Source organism: Dermacentor albipictus, chromosome 1 (genome assembly GCF_038994185.2).
Source record: "Dermacentor albipictus isolate Rhodes 1998 colony chromosome 1, USDA_Dalb.pri_finalv2, whole genome shotgun sequence".
NCBI classification, from domain to species: Eukaryota; Metazoa; Arthropoda; class Arachnida; order Ixodida; family Ixodidae; genus Dermacentor; species Dermacentor albipictus.
Genome location: NC_091821.1, coordinates 313921120 through 313944906, shown reverse-complemented (window position 1 = coordinate 313944906; position 23787 = coordinate 313921120). Strand labels below are relative to the sequence as shown.

Below are 23787 nucleotides of genomic sequence, written 5' to 3'. Positions count from 1 at the left end.
TGTTTTTTCCGCGTGTAGCTCCTTATTCATTTTTCACTTTTTGTGTGAGCTGTTGTGGCTCATGTGCATATCCTCACTTTGGTACACATGACTACTACTACATATTTCCTTGCACACTATACAGAACAAAACGTAATTAAGCTAAACATGAAAAAGCACAAGAAAAAAAACAATTGCAATATCTCACAAAAAAAGATGCAGAAATCTGCTGACATTTTCTATTCTCTGGAGATACCCCTATATTTTTATAGTTTAAGGCTCAATCTTATTACTCTGGCATTGGCCAGCTTCACATTCACCCCAATGTGGCTTCCATAAAAGCACATGTAAAAGGTATTTACTTTCCACACAAGAACTAGACATTCCTTTTCTACTGTTCAGTAGTATCTTTACCTCTCATTTAATCACTTGCTCGTGTAGAGTACTGAATTTGGTATATATTCTTTTCCTGTAGCAACATGGCGCCTCTGTGCGTAAAACAAACTCGTGCTCCAAATTGTCTGCTAACAGCATATGTAGCTTGGTCTTGTGCTACTTGCCACAGAGCTACGCAAGAAGTTGTCGACCATGTAGCTATCGGGTGGCACAGTGCTGAGGCTCCGGACAGTAGAGATCCCCCTGCCTCGTACAACGAACTCGAAAAGTACATTTATCTGGGGAGGCGGAAGTATCCACCCCCGTGCAGTAAATTGAACAGACCTCAGACATTGACACTGAGACTCTTGCAAGTCGGGGCATATCTTAGCCCCACCCTCTTACACCGGATCTATCCCAAAATTTAAACGTCAAGCATTTCACCCTTTGCTCAGACTTTGCCAACTTAAATCATATGCTCTAGCGGTGCCCCATGTTACGGGGTGACGACGATGCTACGTCGTCCAAGTGGGAGACTGCCCTACGCAGTCTCGATTTTGAAACCCAAGTATGGGCAGTCCAATGGGCCCGCAACGCAGCGGAGAGGCTAGGTCTTTCTGTCCCGACATGGAAGCAACCCGCTTTGTACTAATGCACTTCCCGATGGACTTTATTAAAGTTTTTTCGTCCATCCATTGGCTATCTCAATTTTATGAGATGATGGGTCAAGCCCAGGAATGGCACGTCTTTCTCTCTTGTTCTATAGTGGATTTGCTGCTTGTTATCTTCTCTAGTGTGTCCTCTTTCACTATATGTACCATGCTCAACCCATGGCCCAAGGATCAAATAGATGGGAAAACATAGACCTCATCGTTTGTCAGCTTGATGCTGATTTGGCATCCTGTAATGCAAAGATTTCATTAGGGCACTGTAAATTGTACCCATTTATTTATACATTCCTCTTCTCATTCTTCACAAGAAGATGGAGAGATGAATATTTAAATAAACATGTGCAAGTTATAGTGGCCCAATGAAATCTTTATGCATAAAGTACAAAGTAATTCTAGCAATTCTGGCTGCTTTTTCAAGTGTCAGTTGTGACCAGAATGTCATCATTGTAGTGTTTGGTCAGTCACTTTGGTCGACCATAAAGTGCTCTTCACATGAGTATTGTGAATACCACTGCAGCCATCTTCAGACAAAAGCATGTATCTAAGCTGAAAAAGGGTATTTATACAGGAAATTATTGCTTTATTTTTCTATGTTCTCTCTGTAAGGATTTACAAAAAGCACTTTTTACCATCAACTTTTGTAAGACATCTACTCTGGTATAAGTTTAGAGTCTATAACTAATACATCATTTAGACATATGAAATCTACATAGAGTCTGTTGCATTCATCCGGCTTTTCCATAATGGCAAGAGATGTTTTGTAAGCTGACATTGACATTTCTGTGATTCCCAGGTGTAATATTTCAATGACATCTTTCTCGGTAAACTCTTGTAGAATATGTGGTAAAAAGTGTCACAAAATTCCTCTACAGTCGGCTTGAATCTCGGAAGCAGTGCTTTCTTAACTTTGGCATCATCGTTTGATTCAGCTGCAAGCATTCGTCCAAACAGTCTTGAAGGGACACTAAAGAGAAGTAATAAATCAGTTTAGAATGATCGAGTATTTCTTCTAAACTGAATCTTGGTTCATTTTGCATTAAGAGGTTATTTACTAGAGCAGAAAATAAAGCCAATCGTCCGTTTTTTTATTTTGCGCTGGAAACACAACGCCTGTATGTCACTGACATCATGAACTTCAAGATATTGTGACAGGCAAGAGATAAGAGAGAGGTATATGTACAAAATATTTAACGAGAAACACAGAGCAAGATGGCTGATGTGCGACATGTGCAAGCGTCCTACATAATTGTCATATTCATTGTTCTACGAAGCCTCGCATTCATCCATGTACCGATCGCTCCATAACAATGTTGTCTCACATTTGGGCTGTTGTAGCACAATAAATCTTGAAACAAGGTTTGTCTGGTTCTTTTAGAATACAATGTAGTCCCTCTTTCCCAATAAAAAATTTAATTGGGCCCGAGCAGACCCCATCAGAATTCATTACGTTAGGGCTGGGTGGTGCAAGAATTTTAAGTTCTTTTATTTTTACATCTTTTCTGACTTTTGAAGTCTGGTTTTATGGTAAGAGGGGCTTTCTTGGTATCCGTGAAAAGCAATAATTTGCTAATACATTGCTAAACTACTTTTTCTCTGTAGTGTCCCTTGAAGGTTTTGCCTACCAAACACAGGTAAAAAGCAGTCTCCTGTTCACTACGCTCCCAACCTAGACCCAAAGCAATATTTTCGAAAGATGCAAATAGGCATCCTGGTTGTCTCTTGAATGCGTGAGAATAGGAGTGCGCCCCGCCACTTTTATGCAGATGTTCGCCTATTTACCCCCTGGTTTTCTCCCCTCAGCTGCTGCACTACTTCAGAAGGTCCAGTAGATCAGTTTACACTGATCCTCCATATGAAATTAAATTGAATTAAATGATGAGATTTAGCATTCTGAAACGGCACAATAGGTTATTAGGGATGATGTAGTGGAGGGCTCTAGATTAATTTTGACCACAGGAGTTCTTTAGCGTGCAATGAATACATTAACATTCTTTTTTTTTTTTCAATTTTGCCCCCATTTAAATGACGCCACTGCCCCAAGAAATCAAACCCACAACCTCATGCCCAGCAGATGAACACTACGATATTTGAGCAACCATGGCAGGTCCCATTGAACATTTGTTGACAGGAATTGCACCTTTGCTCTTTTGACCATGCACAGTGTGACCAAAAGAGTGAGCACTGAGGAGATTTGGTATAGTGAAGGTGCGTCCACATATTTCTTCTGATTCGATGGCCGTCTCTTTGGGAATTGCACAAAAGTGAGCTCATCTACAATGCCTTATGCCTGCGTACCTTGTTTCTCCCTTCTGAAGGCAAAGCCAAAGAGCCTGTGTGGTCACTAATTTATTGGTTCTTGCATTATTTTAACACCTGAGGTGTTGCCTCAGTGCCAGAAATAAACAAAGCCAGCTGCAAATTAACAAGCACGAAAAACACACTCTATATTAACAAACATCAAACAGTGCTCATACAAAGGGGTAACAATATTAAAATGGAAACAAGGAGTATGCAACGAACTGTATGGACTTAAATCATTTTAGCTCAATGCTGTCACGTTTAATTCGGAGTGCCAATTACAAAGTCAGAATTGTTCACAACAAAAATGTTGGAAGAAAGAGAGTTCACCGGGTGCAAGTTTCCTCTGTAAAAGATCCAGACGACAAAGGGAGAGCAGCGACGTTCAAAGATGCTCAAGGATGGCCAAGTCCTGCACCTGTCTGGTTGTCGAAATGCCACCTGCTTGTTCTCACAATGGAACAGATGCCGCAGGTCATCGGAGAGACACGTTGCTCTGGGTGGAAACCTGTGCAAACCCGTGCCTCTGCACACCAGCCTCCTTCCTCGCACGGTTCATGCCATGTCATCTTCAGGAGACAACAGGCCATTGGAAAGAGCAGAGCCAGCTAGGTAGAGGCCTCGTGAGCCCGGGTCCAAGCACCCGGCAAGCCCCACCTATGTGCCCTGGCCGCCCTCACTTCTTTGAACCGCCCACATGTCCCGTGCGATCTTCCTCTTCTCCCCCTCTTCTTCATGGACCTCTTTGATTGGAGATTTGTTTTATATTTAGTTTTTCTTGTGATGCTTGGCGTGCTCATGCCAAAACCATGCAGCATGTTGCCGTTGTCTTCATTGCACACAAGGCTCGCACGTTGCCGTAGACTCGCAAGTGTCCTCAATGATCAGACCATGGCGAGTTTGTGCACATCATCGCAGTCGCACTATGCTGAACCACACTCATCAGAGGCTAACGCTGACGGAGACTGCCCTACAACCTCGCAACCAGGCCCTTTGGTCACCATGAGAGTGCATGGCATAGCTACAGGGAACCTTCCTCCCAGAGCAACGTTCTCGTGACGCCCATTCTGTGCACTCGCCCTTGGCATGAGGCCTTTGCTTCTTGTGCCATCCAGGACTGAGCATTTGCAAAGTTCGGCACTGCTAGAGGCAGATAAACCTTTCCTGTGTCAACTTGGGCACTACTGCATATTTTTGCAGCATGGCACTGGGTGTCCGTTGGAGGCTGAGCGTGCCCATGCCACTGACATGCCAAATTACTTCTGGCAATGACTGATGCTGCCCTGTGGCTTCCCAAGTGTCTTGGTGGTCAGTACTGTTATGAATACTGCAAACCATCATAAATAGAACCATCAACATTTATGGAAAACTTACATTCTTGATGGCTCCATTTCTAAAGGAAATGACGATCTGTCATTTTTATCTGTTTCTATGGAAATCTCAGCCAAATGCTGCTTTAAAGGGATACTAAAGTGGAGCATCAGCTTGTACTATATCATTAAATTAATATTCTGCTGTAGCAAAATAGCCACTCCTACCATGAGAGGCTTGGCAAGCCAGAAAAGAGGCAAAAAATTGACAGTTGTATACTTGGGTCCATTTATTTTATTTTTTATTATTAATAAAGAATGAACATTCTAAATGCACCCAGGACTCAACGTTCTAGGTTTTACTGTCTCTTCCTGCTCTAAAAGGCCTAAATAGGAGGAAATCCTTCTGTAACAAGACACTGACATATCAGCAGTGAGTTCTACTTGTGAAATTCAGAAGGGAAAGCTCGGCTTGAATTTTTTTTCTGTAAGGGTCAACGTTTTACCTCTGAAGGAATAAAGAAAGTAAATATCTATGTAAAGTGATTTGATGCTGCTCTTTACTATCCAGCAACACCTTCTCTGCTTTGCAAGCATCTTTATGCACATGCTCAAACTGATTCCTTTCTGCTTTGCCTTGGAGAGCTTTCTACTCCCAACTGCTTCTTATAATTAACATTTCTGCGAAATGAGAGAACTGTTACCAAGAATAGAATCCTGACAGTTTCACCTCACTGCTAACAAATGGCTCGCTTCTTTTCTCTTTCTTTTTATGTTAGAAAAACGGAAGCATATGTTGTATGTGCCAGTAATATTGTTGATACTGTGCAATGGCTTGTGGACATGTGGTAGCACAAGCTGTTTTCTAGGAGTTATAACTGGGCCTGCTTGCAGCACATTTAATGTCATGAGTATACTAATGAGTTCAACAAAAGCAGTGCCTTTCTCATAAAAGTAGTACATATTGAAGATGTCAGATATCTGTCATATACTAGATACCTTTCATGCTGCAGTTAAACGAAGTCTGTAATTATGTCTCGCCATTTGAGGACTTTGCCAAGAAGCCAGTTGCAGAATGCCTTTGATGGTAAACTGCACATGAGCTCCGAATGTGCATTTACAATGGTAAATCTAAATCTTTTTTTGAGCACCACAAGGCGTAAACACACAACTAAATGAGAAAGGGTCAGATGGTAGGGACATTGAAAAAGAAATTGCCTTCCTGTAACAGAGTTTGTGAGGGAAAGCAGCACGTCAGAAAAATAGGATTTTACTGACATTTCGTCCAAGGTCCAGCCTTCATCAAGAGTGCGATTGCATATGTATAAAGGGTGATTCAGCGAACGCTTTTAAAAATTTTCAACCCTTTGAGGGTCGATTTCTTTTGCCATATGCGACCACCCGGAGTCGATTTTTTTTTTTCGGATTCCAGTTCTTTTTAGGGAGTTATTTCGAAAAAAATTTACCGTAATTCTTTTAGGGTGACCATAAAGTGAAAAAAATATATTTTGCGTTGGTATATATGTGCTCTTCATTCATGAATAACAACAATAAAAAGGAAATAAGCTTATAAGAATTGAAAATTAAATGCATTGTTATAGTTCCAAGGCTTTGAAAATGCGCACACGAGAATATTTCGCAAGGCTGAAATGTTCCTGCTCTTACACTAATATGTGCAGTGCTCATGGAATGAAACGCAACAGGGAGCATTTAGTAGAACCCTGCATATGTGCAAAGTACTCAAAAGTACCATGTCATGTTGCTAGGAATCTGGTCACCAAAGGTGATGTGGACTCCGATATAAGTGTACGTGCCAAAGTTACGTCAATGTTTCATGACCTGCAGCCAGTGGAAATGAAAGTATGCGCATTAGTTAGGCCTAAATTGATGCATTTCATTCCGTGAGCACTGTACATCCATAGTGTAATCGAACTGCGTAGGTGCATGCACTCAAGAAACCTGTGTGGTTTTGTGCCCGTGAAAAAAAGCAAAACGTATGACAAACTTCCGCTAATCTTCATCTCGTCGCCAACCAGGGGCAATTAGTTTTCGCCAGTGTAAAAAAAAAAAAGTAATAATAAGCAATGGAAGCGAATGCATAGCAGCATCCTTCCTATGCCCACTCCCGTGAGCACTAAACGAGTGAGAAATTAGCAGTCGCCCTTTGAGCGATTAGTAGCGAGATAGCCATCAGTTTTGCAAGCGCAAGAAGCTGAAACCACCCGCGGAACAAAACTTAAACCGCCAACCCCCGCGCACATGCCAATGCGCGAGCGGTGCCATATAGATGTGCGGGAGCGAACTAGCGCTAGAACAAACCATGCAACGAAAACCGGGTGAGAGAGGCGCGCGAAATATCCCTGTATTGCCACATAGTAGCAGCACATAACAAAAAAGAAAAAGTAAGGAAATTGGTGCGCTTTTTAAACATACATATGGCACCATACGTATACAGCATCGACCATTTTGAACTTCGTTCGCGGCGCCGTATATTTGCGTCATTTACCCTCAAAGGAATAAAAGTTGCCCGTGGCAGCTATCACGATCCTAGTTCATGAGCTGCTCTACTCAAAGCAGTGGACAGTACTTGCATAAAAAATTGAGATGCAAAATCGACTAATTAATAAGAATTATCTAATTAAGTTTTAACTAATTAAATTATGGCCCACATTGCAATTTACAAATTCTAGCCATAGAGTTCGCAACGCGGATCCACTTGGAATGAATTTTCAAGATGACACCAGTTTCGAGATATAAATTCCCAAAGTTAACGGAGAAATGCTTTGGTTTCAGTTAATTTTTAACAAAACGTCGTTTCAGGCACTGAAGAACACAAGTAACTGGAATGCCAATCCATAAAGTTTGGGAATTTATATCTCAAAACTGGTGTCGTCCTGAGAATTCGTTCCAAGTGGATCTGCCTTGCAAAGTCCACTGCTAGAATTTGTAAATTGCAATATGGGTCATAAGATAATTAGCTAAAAGTGAATTAGTGAATCCTTGTTAATTAGTCAATTTTGCATTTCAATTGTTTGTGTAAGTAGTGTCCACCGCTTCGAGTTAACCGGCTCCTAAACTAGAATTGAGGTTTCTGCCACAGGCAACCTTTAAATACGTTGGGAAGGGGTCACTGAAACACCCTACACACGCACGCACGCACGCACACGCACACACACACACACACACACACAGAGAGAGAGAGAGGGGGGGTCTCCCACCTACCTTGGACCAAGATTTTAAATATACCCAAGAGCTCTAGAGAAATCGTACCGACTGAATAGTAGCCGTAGTCATATGTACTTATGGCCAGCATGTTTCTCATCCCCAAGTATTGCTTAATTAATTACTTTTAATTAGGGAACTTTTTTCATTATTGCTTGAATCGAAACATATCAATTACAAAGTTGTAGGGCACCTTAAATAACCTCCGAATCAAGTATTTATTTTGTGCTGAAGTGGTTCTGGTTCTTTTTTCAAAGAAAAAACAAGTCTGCGAAATACGAAATAGATGTGCACTTGAATGCCGCTACTCAAGTGCCTATAAGCAACCATTGAAAAATATATTGCTGCATTCTCTTATCGCCGCATTGCACAAGGCTCCGCAACGCTTATCAATGCGTCAGCGGCTTGTTCTCTTGATTCCCCAACCATCACGTAGCGTGAGGCCCTGTATTGAGTTGTCGCCTCTAGTAAAGCCATGTATCCGTGGCTATTCGCTTGGAGCGCTTGAGTAGCGGCGCGCGAGCACCTATCTGTTTAGTATATTGGATACTTCGCGCGCTTTTGCTTTTTCTTGGAAAAACCAACAAGGCAAAGCTGAGCATTAAACAAATGCTTGATTTGGAGGTTATTTGAGGTTCCCTACAACTTTGTAATTTATATGTTTGCAATTCAAGCAATAATTAAAAGGTTCCCTAATTAAATCCAATTAATTAATACTTCACGATGAAAAAATACTGGCCGTAAGCACATAAGAATAAAGCTACTATGCAGTCGGTACAATTTCTCTAGAGCTCTTGGGTATTTTTAAAATCTTGGTCCAAGTTAGCCGAGACACCCTGTATATATACGTGTGTGTGTGTGCGTGTGTGTTTGTGAATTTTTTAATAAATAGCGTATGTGCACAGTAGCGATGTTTTACAAGAAAAACAAGTGCATGGTGTATTGCAAGACCTCTTTCAGATTTCACGAGTCACATTTTAATCTTGCTGCGCATGCATTTAATTCAAAGAAGCTTTCAAAGAGGTGTAAAATAATGTTAGAAATACATTCAGTCAAGCTTCAACGTACGAGATAGTCCTCATCTGGCATCCAGAAAAGTTGCGAGCCGGGTATCGTGAAGGAAGAGGATAACGACTGCTTTCAATTGGCAAGCTCATGCTGGAACAGGGGAGCATGCATACTGCAGCAAACAAAGGATTTGAAAATGGGCTGGTCATCTTGACTGTAGAGGTGGGCAGTAGCAACTTACCCTTTAATTAATGGAGTCCTAGGCCAAAAAGTTAGCATGAGTTTAGGTGCGGACATTTCTGTCTAGTGAGGCTAGATTAGCAGGACTCTTTGAGGAACTATCGCACATTGTTTGGGATATCATCGGCCTTAGTGAGATTAGAAGAACTGGTGAGGCTTATACATTGCTGAAAAGCGGCCATGTCCTCTGCCATAGAGGTCTCCCAGATAAGCAATACGGGGTGGGATTCCTAATCCATAAGAACATCGTGAGCAACATTGACGAATTCTACAGCACTAATAAGAGGGTAGCAGTAGTCGTAATCAAACTTAATAAGAGGTATAGATTAAGAATAGTACAAGCCTACGTTCCTACATCCAGTCCCGAGGATGAGGAAGTAGAGCAGTTTTATCAAGACGTTGAATTAGCGCTAAGGAAAGTGCAAACTCTATACTGTAGTAATGGGCGACTTCAGTGCAAAAGTGGGGAAAAAGCAGGCTCGTGAACAAGCAATCGGCAACTATGGTGTCAATTCTAGGAATGCTAAAGGAGAGATACTGGTAGAATTCACAGAAAGGAATAAGCTTCGAATAATGAACACCTTTTTCAGGAAGCGTAGCAACAGAAAATGGACCTGGAAGAGCCCTAAGGGTGAAACAAGAAATGAAATTGACTTCATATTTGCTGCTGATCCGAGCACAGTGCAGGATGTAGAAGTGATAAGTAGGGTAAAGTGTAGTGATCATAGGTTATTGAAGGCTAGGATTCACCTCAATTTGAAGAGAGAAAGGCTAAAATTGGTCAAGAAGAAACAGGCCAATCTAGAGGCCATAAGGGTAAAAGCAGGCAAAGTTAGGCTGGTGCTTGCAAACAAATATGCAGCCTTAGAACAGAGAGATGAAGATGACGTAGATGTAATGAATGAAACCGTAAAGAGGTTGGCTTCAGAGGCATCAACTGAATTGGGAGGGAAGGCAAGGCACCAAGGGCAACCAGTAGGCAAGCTCTCCCAAGTAACAAAGGACCTAATAAAGAAATGACAAAGAATGAAAGTGTCCAACTCAAGAGATCAGATAGAATTTGCAGAACTGTCAAAACTGATCAACAAGGTGAAAATAAGGGATATTCGAAATTATAATGTGAGAAAGACTCAAGAAGCCAGAAGAAATGGACGCAGCCTGAAATCGGTGAGAAGGATACTTGGCATAGGACAAACCAAGATGTATGCACTGAAAGATAAGCAGGGTAATATCATCAGCAATCTCGAAGGTATAGTAAATGCAGCGGAAGAATTCTATAATGACCTGTACAGTACCCAGAGGATTCAAAATAACTCCATTCGAAACAGTAATGAACAGGATAATGAAACTCCTCCTATATCTAGCGATGAGGCCAGGAGGGCCTTGTAAGACATGAAATGGGGAAGAGCAGCAGGAGAAGTTGGAATAACAGTCAACTTAATCAAAAATGGACTAGACATAATTCTTAGAAAACTGGCGACTCTCTATACAAAATGTCTATCGACTCCAAGGGTCCCAGAAAACTGGAAGAGTGCAAGCATTATACTAATCCACAAAAAGGGAGACGTTAAAGAATTGAAAATTTATAGGCCCATTAGCTTACTCCCAGTATTATATAAAATATTCGCCAACATAAACTCCAGTAGAAAAAGGGCAACAGTGTTCTTTAGTCAACCAAGGGAACAGGCAGGTTTCAGGAAGGGATACCCTGCAATGGATCACATCCATGTCATCAATCAGGTAATTGAAAAATCCACAGAGTATAATCAGCCTCTATATATGGCTTTCATAGATTACAAAAAGGCATTTGATTCAGTAGAGATAATAGCAGTCATAGAGGCATTGCATATTCAAGGAGTAGGAACCGCTTACGTAAATACCCTGAAAAATATCTACAGAGATTCCACAGCGACCTTAATTCTATGCAAGAAAAGTAGGAAGTTACCCGATAAAGAAAGGGGTCGGACAAGAAGAGTACAATCTCTCCAACGCTATTCACTGCGTGCTTGGAAGTATTCAAGCTATTAAACTGGGAAGGTTTGGGAGTAAGGATCGACGGCGAATACCTCAGCAACCTTCGGTTTGCCGATGACATTGTTCTATTCATCAATACTGCAGACGAGTTACAACAAATGATTGAGGACCTTAACAGGGAGAGTGTAATAGTGGGGCTGAAGGTTAATATGCAGAAGACAAAGACAATGATGTTTATCTGGGCACAGGGACAATAGTTCAGGATTGCCAGCCAGCCTCTAGAGTCTTTGAAGGAGAACGTTTACCTAGGTCAATTAATCACAGGGAATCCTGATCGTGAGAAGGAAATACACAGAAGAAAAAAAATGGGTTGGATCACATACGGCAGACATTGTCAGCTCCTGACTGGAAGCTTACCATTATCATTGAAAAGGAAGGTGTATAATCAGTGCATTTTACCGGGGCTGACATATGGGCAGAGACTTGGAGACCGACAAAGAAGCTTGTGAACAAGTTAAGGACTGCACAAAGAGTGATGGAACGAAGCGTGCTAGGCATAACCTTGAGAGACAGAAGGAGAGCGGTTTGGATTATAAAGCAAACGGGTGTAGCCGATATTCTAATTGACACTAAGAGAAAAAATGCCACTGGGCAGGTCACGTAATGCGCAGTTTAGAAAACCGTTGGACCATAGGGGTGAGAATGGATGCCAAGAGAAGAGAAGCGCAGTAGAGGAAGGCGCAAGACTAGGTGGTGAGATCAAAAATTAGGAAATTCGCAGGTGCTAGTTGGAATCAGTTGGCGCAGGACAGGAGTAATTGGAGACGGCAGAGAGAGGCCTTCGTCCTGCACTGGACATAACATAGGCTGGTGATGATGATCATTTCTAGCAGCAATGGGTGGTTCAACTGCATTTGCAGGAGGCATGGGCTGCAATGTTGTAGCGAAGCCTTTTCGTTGCGCCAATGCCATTTGGTGCTTTTCACATTTGTGAGTGGCCACGTTTGACTCGCACGTTTGTCTCTTGACCACTCACGAATGTGAAAAGTGCCGAAAGGCCTTAGCATCTGAAAAAGGCGTTGCTACAATATCGCGCCCGTGGTTTGCTCTTCCTGCCCATTGCTGAGAAGGTTTCAGCACTTCCTTGTCACCCAGAGCCAAGCAGATTCTGTGTTTGGTATTGTTGTTCTGTCTTATAATGATTTGTCATTTGTTTTTAGTAACAGCCGTTCGGATAATTCAGGCATGTCATTTAGGACCATGTTTTTGATGCAAACTTTACAAAAGCCAAACAAATCTTCATTGTGAATTTTAGTTGGGCTCACGTGGAGGCTATTATTTTCGTGTGCGACCTAGTCATGGTTACTCATAGTCAAGAAGGGAGCGCTGAAAGGAAGTGACACCTGTGTTGATCATTGTCGACAGTGGTAAAAGATGTGCTTAACTGTTATACTAGCTGTTTACTAAATGTAACGTTGTGTTAAGGTGGGTAATTGCTTAGGAAGATAGTATGCTGAGCGAGTTAGTGATGATTCATGGTTTGAAAAGGCAAGCATAGAGAACACGGACAAAAGAGGAGTGAACAGGACAACACAGACGTCAAATGTCAAAGCATATGTTGTACAGTGGTGGAAAACTTGTGCACACGCATACATGCATACGCGCGCATTTATGCATGCTCTGGAGAAATCAGCACCAACTCAGTCATTAATGGACACACATGCACTCTCAACAGGTATTGATTCAGACTTGATGATTTCTCATTTTGAAAGAGAACCAAAGGCTGGCTAATGCAATTACTGATAAGGCATCCCTTGACCTTAAACTTAAAATGCACTTATTCATTCCTATCTGAATAGAACTTTTCATCTTTAAAATTGGCATTACATTTACATTTGCAAGAGTGCAATGAAATGTTCGATGGCATTCCTCTGATTAATGACTGTTTGGGCTCATTTAATGCCTAATTGAGGTGCTGGCTCAACTGGCACACGTAAATGCAGCCACAACTAACTGGAATTTTATGAGATACTCCAGTGAGGCATACTAAAAACTCAGGTGTACATCTGGCATAACACATCGTCATATTTTTCTGTTTAGCTGCTCTTTATTTCTTTAACAGTAGTGCATATCTTTTCTTATTACCAGCAGTAAAAGCATTGTTGACCCTGAAACAACTACTAACTTTCTTAGTGTGTGTCACAGTCCATGTAACATATACCTTTTACTCTGTTCTTCTTTCACTTTATGGTTTCTGCCATCTTGTATGAACTAGAAGACATGCCATAAGTTTTTCTTAGTCAGTGTATATGACAAGGAAGGGATTCTCTACAATGGATCACATCCAAGTCATTAGTCAGGTTATTGAGCATTCCGCAGAGCACAGTAAGCCTCTCTATATGGCTTTCATAGATTACAAAATGAATTTGATTCAGTAAAGATACCAGCAGTCATAGAGACATTGCGTAATCAAGTAGTACAGACCGCTTACATAAATACCTTGGAAAATATCTACAGAGATTCCAGAGCCACCTTAATTCTACACAAGAAAAGTAGGAAGATACCTATAAAGAAAGGAGTCAGACAAGGAGACGCAATCTCTCCAATGCTACTCACTGCGTGCTTGGAAGAAGTATTCAAGCTGTTAAACTGGGAAGGCTTAGGAATAAAGATCGATGGTGAATATCTCAGCAACCTTCAGTTTGCTGATGACATTGTTCTATTGAGCAACAATGCAGACGAGTTACAACAAATGATTGAGGGCCTTAACAGAGAGAGTGTAAGGGTGGGATTGAATATTAATATGCAGAAGACGAAGATAATGATAAATAGCCGGACAAAGGAACAAGAGTTCAAGATCGCCAGTCGGCCTCCAGATTCTGTGAAGGAGTATGTTTACTTATGTCAATCACTGGGAACCCTGATCATGAGAACGAAATTCACAGAAGAATAAAAATGGGTTGGATCGCGCATACGGCAGACATTGCCAGCTCCTGACTGGAAGCTTACCGTTATCATTGAAATGGGAGGTATACAATCAGTGCATTTTACCAGTGCTGACATATGGGGCAGAGACTTGGAAACTGACAAAGAAGCTTGAGAATAAGTTAAGGACTGTGCAAAGAGTGATGGAACGAAGAATGCTAGGCATAACGTTAAGAGACAGAAAGAGAGCGGTTGGGATCAGAGAGCAAACGGGTATAGACGATATTCTAATTGACACCAAGAGAAAAAAAATGGAGCTGGGCAGCTCATGTAATGCGCAGGTTAAATAACCGTTGGACCATTAGGGTTACAAAATCGGCACCAAGAGAAGGGAAACGCAATCGAGGATGACAGAAGTCTAGGTGGAGCGATGAAATTGGGAAATTGACGAGTGCAAGTTCGCTTGAAAAAGCGCACGTCGTGTCGTCTTTCATGTCCCTGTCAATCCAGCGCTATGACTTCAATTGATGCTAGTTGGAATCGACTGGTGCAGGACAGGGGTAACTGGAGATCGCAGGGAGAGGCCTTCGTCCTGCACTGGACATGAAACAGGCTGATGTTGATGATGATGAATAGATGTTGCATATATCCAGCCCTGACATCCCCACAATGTACCACTTACACATTCTGGATGCATTTGCAATGGTCCATAGTACATCCATATAGCGTTTTCTAGATCAGTCTGGATATCTAGCGAACACACTGAATATCCAAGGTATACCATATTATGCACATCTAATGGATGTATCTGGCTATCTGGGTTGTTAGTGCCAGTCATCTTGGATTTAAATGTGTACTTCACATTGCTACCTCATGGTATTCTTGTCATGTAAGCTCACGCCAGTGTGCCGTACATTTTCAAAGCTACAAAACTTCTGCAGCTACTAAAGTAAGATAATATACCGCTTTGGGCAACGGCACTACCACATAAGTATTGTATATGCTAAATTTCCCATCTTGTATCTGTCCTACTCTTGATTTTTATCACAGACCAAGGAGTCTAACGTGCGCGAGTCAATGGGTCTCTCAAAACCCAATGACGCAATGAAATGTGAAGGCTCCTTGTGGGCTGCATTGCGATCCTGGACCACACAAGGGTCCGAAAAAGGCAGCAGCAACGGCCCGTCCCAAGCACTCACTCATCGCCGGGGTGGAGCAAGAGCGCACACGTTGGCACCCGAAAGATGGCGAACTATGCCCGGGCAGGACGAGGCCAGAGGAAACTCTGGTGGAGGTCCGAAGCAATTCTGACGTGCAAATCGATCATCAGGCCTGGGTATAGAGGCGAAAGACCAATCGAACCATCTAGTAGCTCGTTCCCTTCGAATTTTTCCTCAGGATAGCTGGCACTCGATGGGAGAGCAGTCCCACCTGGTAAAGCGAATGATTAGAAGCATTGGGGTCGAAACGTCCTCAACCTTGCTTGCTGTATATTGTATCTTACCAATGCATTGTATTTAAAGAATAATAAACTGAAACTGAAATCTATTCTCAAACTTTCAATGGGTGCACGGGAGGCCTTCTGGGTTGAGGCCTCCCACTGCGATGAGCCTGCCAATTGGGCCACTTTTGGTAAGCAGAACTGGCGCTGTTGGATGAACCAAACGCAGGGTAAGGGGCCCGAGCTCATGAGAACCCATGCAGGGTGTTGGTTGCTTAAGACAGCAGGACGGTAGCCATGGAAGTCGGAATCTGCTAAGGAGTGTGTAACAACTCACCTGCCGAAGCAACTAGCCCCGAAAATAGATAGCGCTCTAGCGTTGTGCCTATCCCCGGCTGTCGCTGGCAGAAAAGCACGAAATGTGGGGGTGCTAAGCCGCGACAAGTGGAACATTTACTGTTCCACAGAACAAAATAATATAGAACATTTAAGAATTTAATTTAATCAGATGAACACATGATATTGTACCTTCTAAGGACCTTTATTCACTGCTTCTTAAACCGCCTTTTCTTGCTCCAGAAGCTGAAATCAATGCTACTGTATTTAAATGCAGCCTAACTGCTGTAAAACCTATTCGCAAGAAGGTGTTCACCCTTTCCACCTTCAAAGTGTAATTTCCAACTCCCCGCAACAGCTGCCGATGGCAACAGTTTAGTTCTGATGCACTGGCCATGTTTCACTCTTAGAAAACCCAGCCACAGTATGTGATCAATCTGTTGCGTCGGTTATCTTTATTGTGACAGCAATTATATCGACACTCCAGGTGAATTTCTGCCATCATTGATGCCATGATGTTCCGTGTAAAGTCCAAAAATTGCTGCCGCTCACTGTATGCTGTAGGTGTGAGGGAGAGCTTGAGAAGGTGAGCCAAGAAGGATGGTGGCTTGATGTGCTGGTGTCTTATTGCGTGCGCAAGGGACAGAGGCAGGGTGCGTACTGTTTTCTCAAGCACGCTAGGAGGAGTTGGGGGTTGAAGGGGGCAGGTTAGTGCACATCTCCTCTTCTGCTCCGGCTGCGGTGGCTGAGTGAAGAAATTAATCTGCGGTGAGTTCAAAGGCTAGGTAGCTCGATAGGTGATGGCTTTGTATGCTGTGTATTCTAGCGAGCCTAGTTTGCATTGAAGCAAGAGGCAGCACAAAGGGGAATCCACTCGCTGCTGCTGTCACTCTTCGTCACACCAGCATTCTGACAGCGAGTGTGTGTGGTCATCGAGTGAGATGTTTGTGTTTGCCTGTGTGTGTGTGTGACAACATGCTTATTAAGTTAGGAAACAAGTGTTTACAGCAGTTTATGCAACTGATAAAACTACTAATTTTAGTTCGTATAGCTGTCTAATAATTTTCTATCACAATCAGTGCTTTGCCTTTTGGGTGAAACTTCGACTTTTGATTGAGTTTAGAACCACGTTAAGTTTGCTTTTTATGTATTGCAGCACATTAAAAAGATACCTTTTGAACTTGTGAGATGATGCCACCAAAATTGTTGTTAATTTTTGTGTTCACAGCTGTCTCGCGAAGTGTTAGGTATCGGAATTTACCTTACTGGAAAGCCATCACACAGCTTCATTTTGCTTGCTGCTGCACTCTCCTTCTGATTTCAGATGTTTCCGCTGGAGTACTTTGTTAGCAAGGAGCTGCTGATGACAGAACGCAGCTACAAGAAGGACCTGGAAGTGGTAGTCGTGGTAGGTGATATGCTTCACTGTCTTTCGCATCTAGCCCCAATTCTCGGCACTTACAGCCACTGCAACAACACATATGTGCAAAAATGGCAAGAAAGCATATTATCAATCAATCAGCCTGATATGATACTGATCTTGAGTGACTAGCTTATTGCCATAAATGTTCATGTTCTGAACTGTGATTGTGAAGCTAGTCTACAACATAGCTATTTCTTCTGATTTTTCGTAATTTTTATGTTAATTCTTTTTTGTCATACCTTTTGTTTATCTAAAACTGACTGCTTTAACATAATGGCTGGTCTTAATTCAAAGGACAAGGAAACAAGTTTTATTTTGCATTAGCTCAAAGGTCAGTTATGTGGAACAAGAAAGTTGGGGTGTTCTCAGAGCTGTACTAGGAGCTGTTCCTTGCTGGAAAAAGCCAAGAGTTGAATAATTGAAATTTATTATTACCACAGCAAAGTATTGCAACTACATTGTGTTTTACATCTTAGGAGCTTTTCAGTGGTCTTTTTGAAGATGTTTGAAAGCACTGAAAGGGGCCCTGTGGGGCAGAATCAGTTAACAGTGGGATTTTTAAGTATTTAGTATTTCAATGTCTTCCAGGTATCAATTTTCCATTTCAATCACAGGGATTTTTAAAATGCTACGACCTAGAGGAAAATGTGGCGCCGCCATCTATGCGAGCTTTTGTCTGTGGCACCCTAGCTTCATTTGGATGCGAAGATAAGGATGGTTCGCCTTGTCTTGTGCATGGCTTGGCATAAACCATCGGGGCTGTGCAAAGCGTTCTTACAATTATGTCTTCGGAAGTCCCTATGCATTCATTTATTACCTTGGCAGTCACAAAGTTTTTGAATTTGGTTAATATAATATTTGCATAATGTTGACCTAATGTTATCACGGTCAGTGCACCTTTCAGATATTTGCACTTGAGATATTCAAAACTGTTTTAGGTGGAATACTTAAGAAGGCTTCAGTGAGCAGTAATATATTAGCATATAACCCCTGCGTCAGAAGCAAATAAGAAAACACATGGGTCTTGTTAAACCTATGCAAAAAATTGGATAGCTTGCAAATTTAGCATTTGCAGAAGAAAGCTGTAAGGTATTTTCAGAAAATATAGGAGTCTTTGTCGCATTTCATGCGCTGAAATAATACTACTACATTATAAAAGAAATCAGTCAGAAAAATTAGTTTCTCATAAAAACATGTATTAAATTTGTCATGTCTGCACAAACTGCCCTTGCTTTGCTTTTGCTTTCGTGCTGAATGTTCCAAACTGAACAAGTGTTTTTGTTTAGTGTGAGCTTTCATCATAATTCTTATCAGGGTGTCGAACCAAGAAGTTTTGGTTTCTGCTCAGGTTCAGACTTCTACATATTCTCTGGTTTGGTTCAGGTTCAGCTCCCGGGCAAAAATATAATGGTTCACACCAATTTGGACCAGTACTTCTGAGTTCATAAGGAGTTGAAGTTTATAGGGTACTGACATGATACTTTTGACTATATTCATATTTTAATGCGAAAGCATTATATGCCCCATTACGAAAAAATTTGTCATGGCGTGACCAAAAGATGGTTCCAAAAATGACCGACAACGCAGAGAGTAAAAACACATTAAAGAATGCTTGAATTGACATCAAATTTCTCAGGGAGGTTCCTCTAAGCAAAGTGAATTAATGGCCTTGATAAGAAAATTTTGCGTATTTCAGTCTGAATGGGAATCGAATCCAGGCCTATGGGTTATGAGATTAGCACACTTCTCCGATGCCACCGTGGCTCCACAATTCTGGCTGACTAAAGGTGTGCCCAATGTGTGTGTCATTTCAAACGTCATGTCACAGCCATCTGGCTGACCAAATGTGTGGCCAAGTGCGTATGTAATTGGCCACGTGACAGCACAGCCATAGGAGAGGAGGTGGTGCCACGTCATGAGTGTATAAAATGAGTGCGTTCATGACTTTCTGGGGTCTAAAAACGGTATAATGCTTTTGTGTTCCCACATGTAAACAGTCTTAAGCGTCTCTGCTGTATTTTTTTAACGTTTTACGAAGGTCCTAGACCTCTAAACCCTAGAAGAAATAATAGCCAGCCTCAGAGCGCTGTAAATAATTTATTGTATCAGCTTTTCTAAATCCAGTTTCGATTTTGTGCCTTCTGTGTTGTGACATCACGACGCAGTATGTGGTCATGTGGGAGCAGGACACTGCAGCATTTTGACACTGGCCCCAGTTCGGTTGTCTGCTATGCTGCTGCATCGGCCCTCACAACGAGTAGCTGCGTACAAGGCGACTGCACTCTTTAATAATAAAGTGCATTCTAAAAGTCACTGATGTTTTGCCATTTAGTCTGTCACGTCAATAAACAAAGTAGCCGGCCACCTAATAAATAAATTTGCCAATAATCTGAAAGTCGCTAAACCTAGAGACAAAATTTTTCACTATGGGAACACTGGTCTGCAGAAGCTTATGAACAGTTTCTTGAACCTGTTCGAAAGAGTTCCTTCGATAAGTTCTGGTTTAGGTTCGATTCTTATATGGTGAAAAAATAATGGGGTGGTTCGGTTCCAGTTCAGCTGAAGATAACAGTTTGAGCTCCAATTTTTGGTTCAGTTCTAGTTCGGTTCATCACTCTGATTCTTATTGTAGCTAACTCAGCACCACATAAAGAGCATTTAGTATTGCAATAATTGACAGCAATGGCTTGTGGGGTCTGATGTGGGATTCTCACACTGTACTCTTGGGACAAAGGAACGACAACACAGTAGTGCAAACAATCACAAGGGCATTTATTGCACCTTTCATAGATCAATGCCTGCTATCCGAGTTGCTATCCACAAAACATGCCGATGGGCGCGCGACAAATCTAGAAGTCCGACTTACCGCGACCGCAAGCGAGCGAATATGTTTGCCCCATGCTGGATCCCAACGCCTGGTCGTTCGCGTGTATAGTCACGCGAATCGTGGCGCGTTCGAAGGCGGCCACGCGAGGCGGTCTCGCGGAAGCATGGGTCACCGCGCGCTCGCGCGGGACGTCCACGCCGCGCGCCGACCCGCCGGGAAAGAGGGTCGCTGCACGCGCGGCACGTCCGTGCTGTTTGCTATCTCGAACTCAAGAGAGAGCGCCTTGTCCCTCCCGCACCCAAGTAACCCCGCAGCAGCGCAACACTAGCGCCATCTCTCGGACTGCGCTTCAACCACATCGACCGCGCGGATGTCACGCAGGCCACGCGGCGAAGCGGGATTACAGGAGACGCGCTATGCGGGGAAAACATCAGGGAAGGCGCGAGGGTCGCGCATCCCCACATCCCCCCAACCTTAAATCACTTTTTATTCCGGCGAAACATGTGACACGGTTTAACATTAACCCGTGCTTCGCGAACAAGGTAGCACATGTAACAGTGGCCGCGCCGAAGAAATGTCCACACGCTGTCCATAGTATGCGAGCCGACATTGTCCCTGGGTGCACCGCTGGCGTCCGCCGGTCCCAGCAGCAGCTTTGCAGCCTCGACGGCATGATCCCAGGCCAGGACTCCGGAGACAACGACGCAGTAGTCGGTACGAGCAAGCGTCGCTCGCGCCGACGCGCCTTGCTGGGAAGAGCCGCCGTAGCTGTCGGTGACCGCCGGCTCTTTTGTCCGCCGCCGAGGGTTGTGAGCTGGATACAGGAGGCCGCCGAAGTCGCTGCGCCGAACTGGCCACGGCATCACCATCGCCCGGGGTGGCTTGATCGTAGTCCGAGGCAGCAGCGCAGACGATGTGCAGGTGACGGCAAACCAGGGGTGACTCCAATCACGCTGCGTACACTCAAAACACTCGGCAAACACTAAAGTAGTGCAAGGTAGAGGAATTATGCATGCGCATCGCCCACGTGGTACGATGTTCAACTCGGCTAGCAAAATATCGGACAGCTACTCAGACGCTAAGTTCATGTGAACGAAGCTCGATTCCTTGAGTCGAACGAGTAATTTCAATTCGTGCGAGGCTAAATAGAATGAGGGAAGCAAATTGCAACACCTCAACGCCACGGTCCACCAGGTTGCGTCTCTCCACGTGCGACAGGCAGCTTCGTAAAGCCTTAGGCCTAAAGCGTCGCTACCCTGACAACAACCGGCATCCAAAACAACACCCAAAATGAGCGCAAAACAGGCAGCCGCGAGAAGTCGTCAGCTCTGTGAAGTGGTCCTACTCCGCTCGGTGCACACAGCATCCGAGTTGACGGCGCCCACCGTCCCAGACGGTGTCGGAGCGCCCGGTGCCAGGCCGCAATACCAGTCAGCCCGTAGGGGCACCCGTGGCCCGCGGCCACCCGGCTCCCAGAGCCGCGACTTCATCCGAGTCAAAGAGATAGAAGAAGCTATTTACATAAGAAATTCGGACCACCCACGAGGCTTCCGTACTCACTCGCTTCAGGCTTGCCAATATGCTCCGCGGGAGCTATGCCTCGCTCTCCCAGGATGCGGACCACGTGGCTCTCGTACCGACGAATGTCATTGAAAAAAAAAAACACTTGCGAAAAGGCTTAGCATGTTGACATGTTCAAACACACTACAGCCACCGTCACCTCGCTCAAGAAAGCACGCCGCCGACGCTAGCTAGCGATCAAAATTCACGCTAGGCCTACGCTTCGGTTCAAACAAAGGTCTCGAACGAAGCAAAACTGTTAAAGCTATCGTCCGATGCCCCAAGAGTCCCACGTTGGGCAGCCAGATGTGGGAGATGTGGGATTCTCACACCGTACTCTTGGGACAAAGGAACGACAACACAGTAGTGCAAACAATCACAAGGGTATTTATTGCACCTTTCATAGATCAATGCCTGCTATCCGAGTTGCTATCCACAAAACATGCCGGTGGGCGCGCGACAAATATAGAAGTCCGACTTACCGCGACCGCAAGCGAGCGAATATGTTCGCCTCATGCTGGATCCCAACGCCTGGTCGTTCGCGTGTATAGTCACGCGAATCGTGGCGCCTTCGAAGGCGGCCACGCGAGGCGGTCTCGCGGAAGCATGGGTCGCCGCGCGCTCGCGCGGGACGTCCACGCCGCGCGGCACGTCCGTGCTGCTTGCTGTCTCGAACCCAAGAGAGAGCGCCTTGTCTCTCCCGCACCCAAGTAACCCCGCAGCAGCGCAACACTAGCGCCATCTCTCGGACTGCGCTTCAACCACATCGACCGCGCGGACGTCACGCAGGCCACGCGGCGAAGCGGGATTACAGGAGACGCGCTATGCGGGAAAAACATCAGGGGAGGCGCGAGGGTCGCGCATCCCCACAGACTATATTGCAGAGCTTCTTAAAGGGGCACTAAAATACTATATATGCTTTGAATAATTGATTCTAAAAATTTGGATCAGGCGTCTACACCACAATATGCTAGTTCAAGGAATATTTAATAATATTCTTTTGCAATAAAGAGTGACACTGAAATTGTGCCTTCTGCATTCTCAAAAATGTGTAATAACTACTTGTATTTGTTACAGTATATGCCACTGAAGCCACATAGTGCCTTCAGCTTTCCTCAGCTGTTTTACAAAGGCTTGCTAGTAGTGTCACCCAACAAAAGGCTGTGCAGGGCTTTTGCATGCATATCAAGTATTGCGTTCTCACAATTTAATCTTGCTGAACACCACAGGCTGGCATTGAAGATATCTATACATGGGAACATAGGCTCCTGTGTGCTTTCTTCTGTACTGTTGGCTCTGCATTCTTGTTGCTTGATTTTGAATGTGCCTCGTGTCTGACCAGCTGGTAGTGCCATGTAGAGTACATATTGTGTACCACAGGAAACTGTGCTGAAGCAAGCCAGGCCGTATTTTGCAGAAAGATGCTAATCAGAGACTACTTAGAAAACCTATTGTTTTAGCTTGTTGATATTATTTTTCAGGTACGAAACCTCTAAGAATTGAATCAGAGTCCATTGAAACACGATAAATTTTCATAAAATGAATGTTTTCATAAAACCACATATGTGCTGTAAACCAATAAAGTTTATTGAGATAGAAGGAAGTTATATTTGCATAGACAAAATTTATATAAAAAAAGTTTTTATAACTGACCTAATGTTTGCCCTTGCTAACAGTTTGAGCTTTGTTTTAAATACTGTATCACATTTCCGAACTTGGGGTATGAATAAATATTTTTTAAAATTTTTTGTCAGTAATTGTGGAGAAATTTGGAAGTACTATTGTGCAATTCAGGCTTTGGTTCTGGCTGAAGGCACTTGTCTCTTTATGTGTCCCCCTCTGACTCCCTCCTTTTTATTGCTGGGCACAAGTCTCAGCTTAATTTTCTACATTAAGTTATGTCATTAGTTTATCGTGTTTTCACTATAGTAGTTCAAGACAAGAATGAAACAGGCTCACCTCTCTTTGGGTCACTTTTATTCCTTTACTGTCGATAGCCCGGGCGCTATAACCTAAATATATTCCAAACTTTTCTATTCCAATTCTGCAATCAGCCCTCTGCAATTGGTCAAAATTTTTTTGAACCACCCCCCTTCAGCTGTCTGTCATGTGACGTCACGAGAACCGCAATAGCTCCCCATCTGATATGACATGTACACACTGATTATGCATGGTTTGACTGAACGAAAGAAAAACAG

General features: G+C 43.4%; 1 protein-coding gene across 3 annotated transcripts in view; it reads left to right on the top strand.

Annotated features, from left to right (window-relative positions):
- Nucleotides 1-23787, top strand: part of LOC135904609 (FERM, ARHGEF and pleckstrin domain-containing protein 2-like) — a 220828-nt gene that overhangs the window by 100176 nt on the left and 96865 nt on the right. For all 3 annotated transcript variants that reach the window (XM_065435478.2, XM_065435463.2, XM_065435487.2), the window contains one exon: nucleotides 17104-17187. In XM_065435478.2, coding sequence (XP_065291550.2) covers nucleotides 17104-17187 — 84 coding nt within the window. The remainder of the gene's footprint in view (nucleotides 1-17103; nucleotides 17188-23787) is intronic.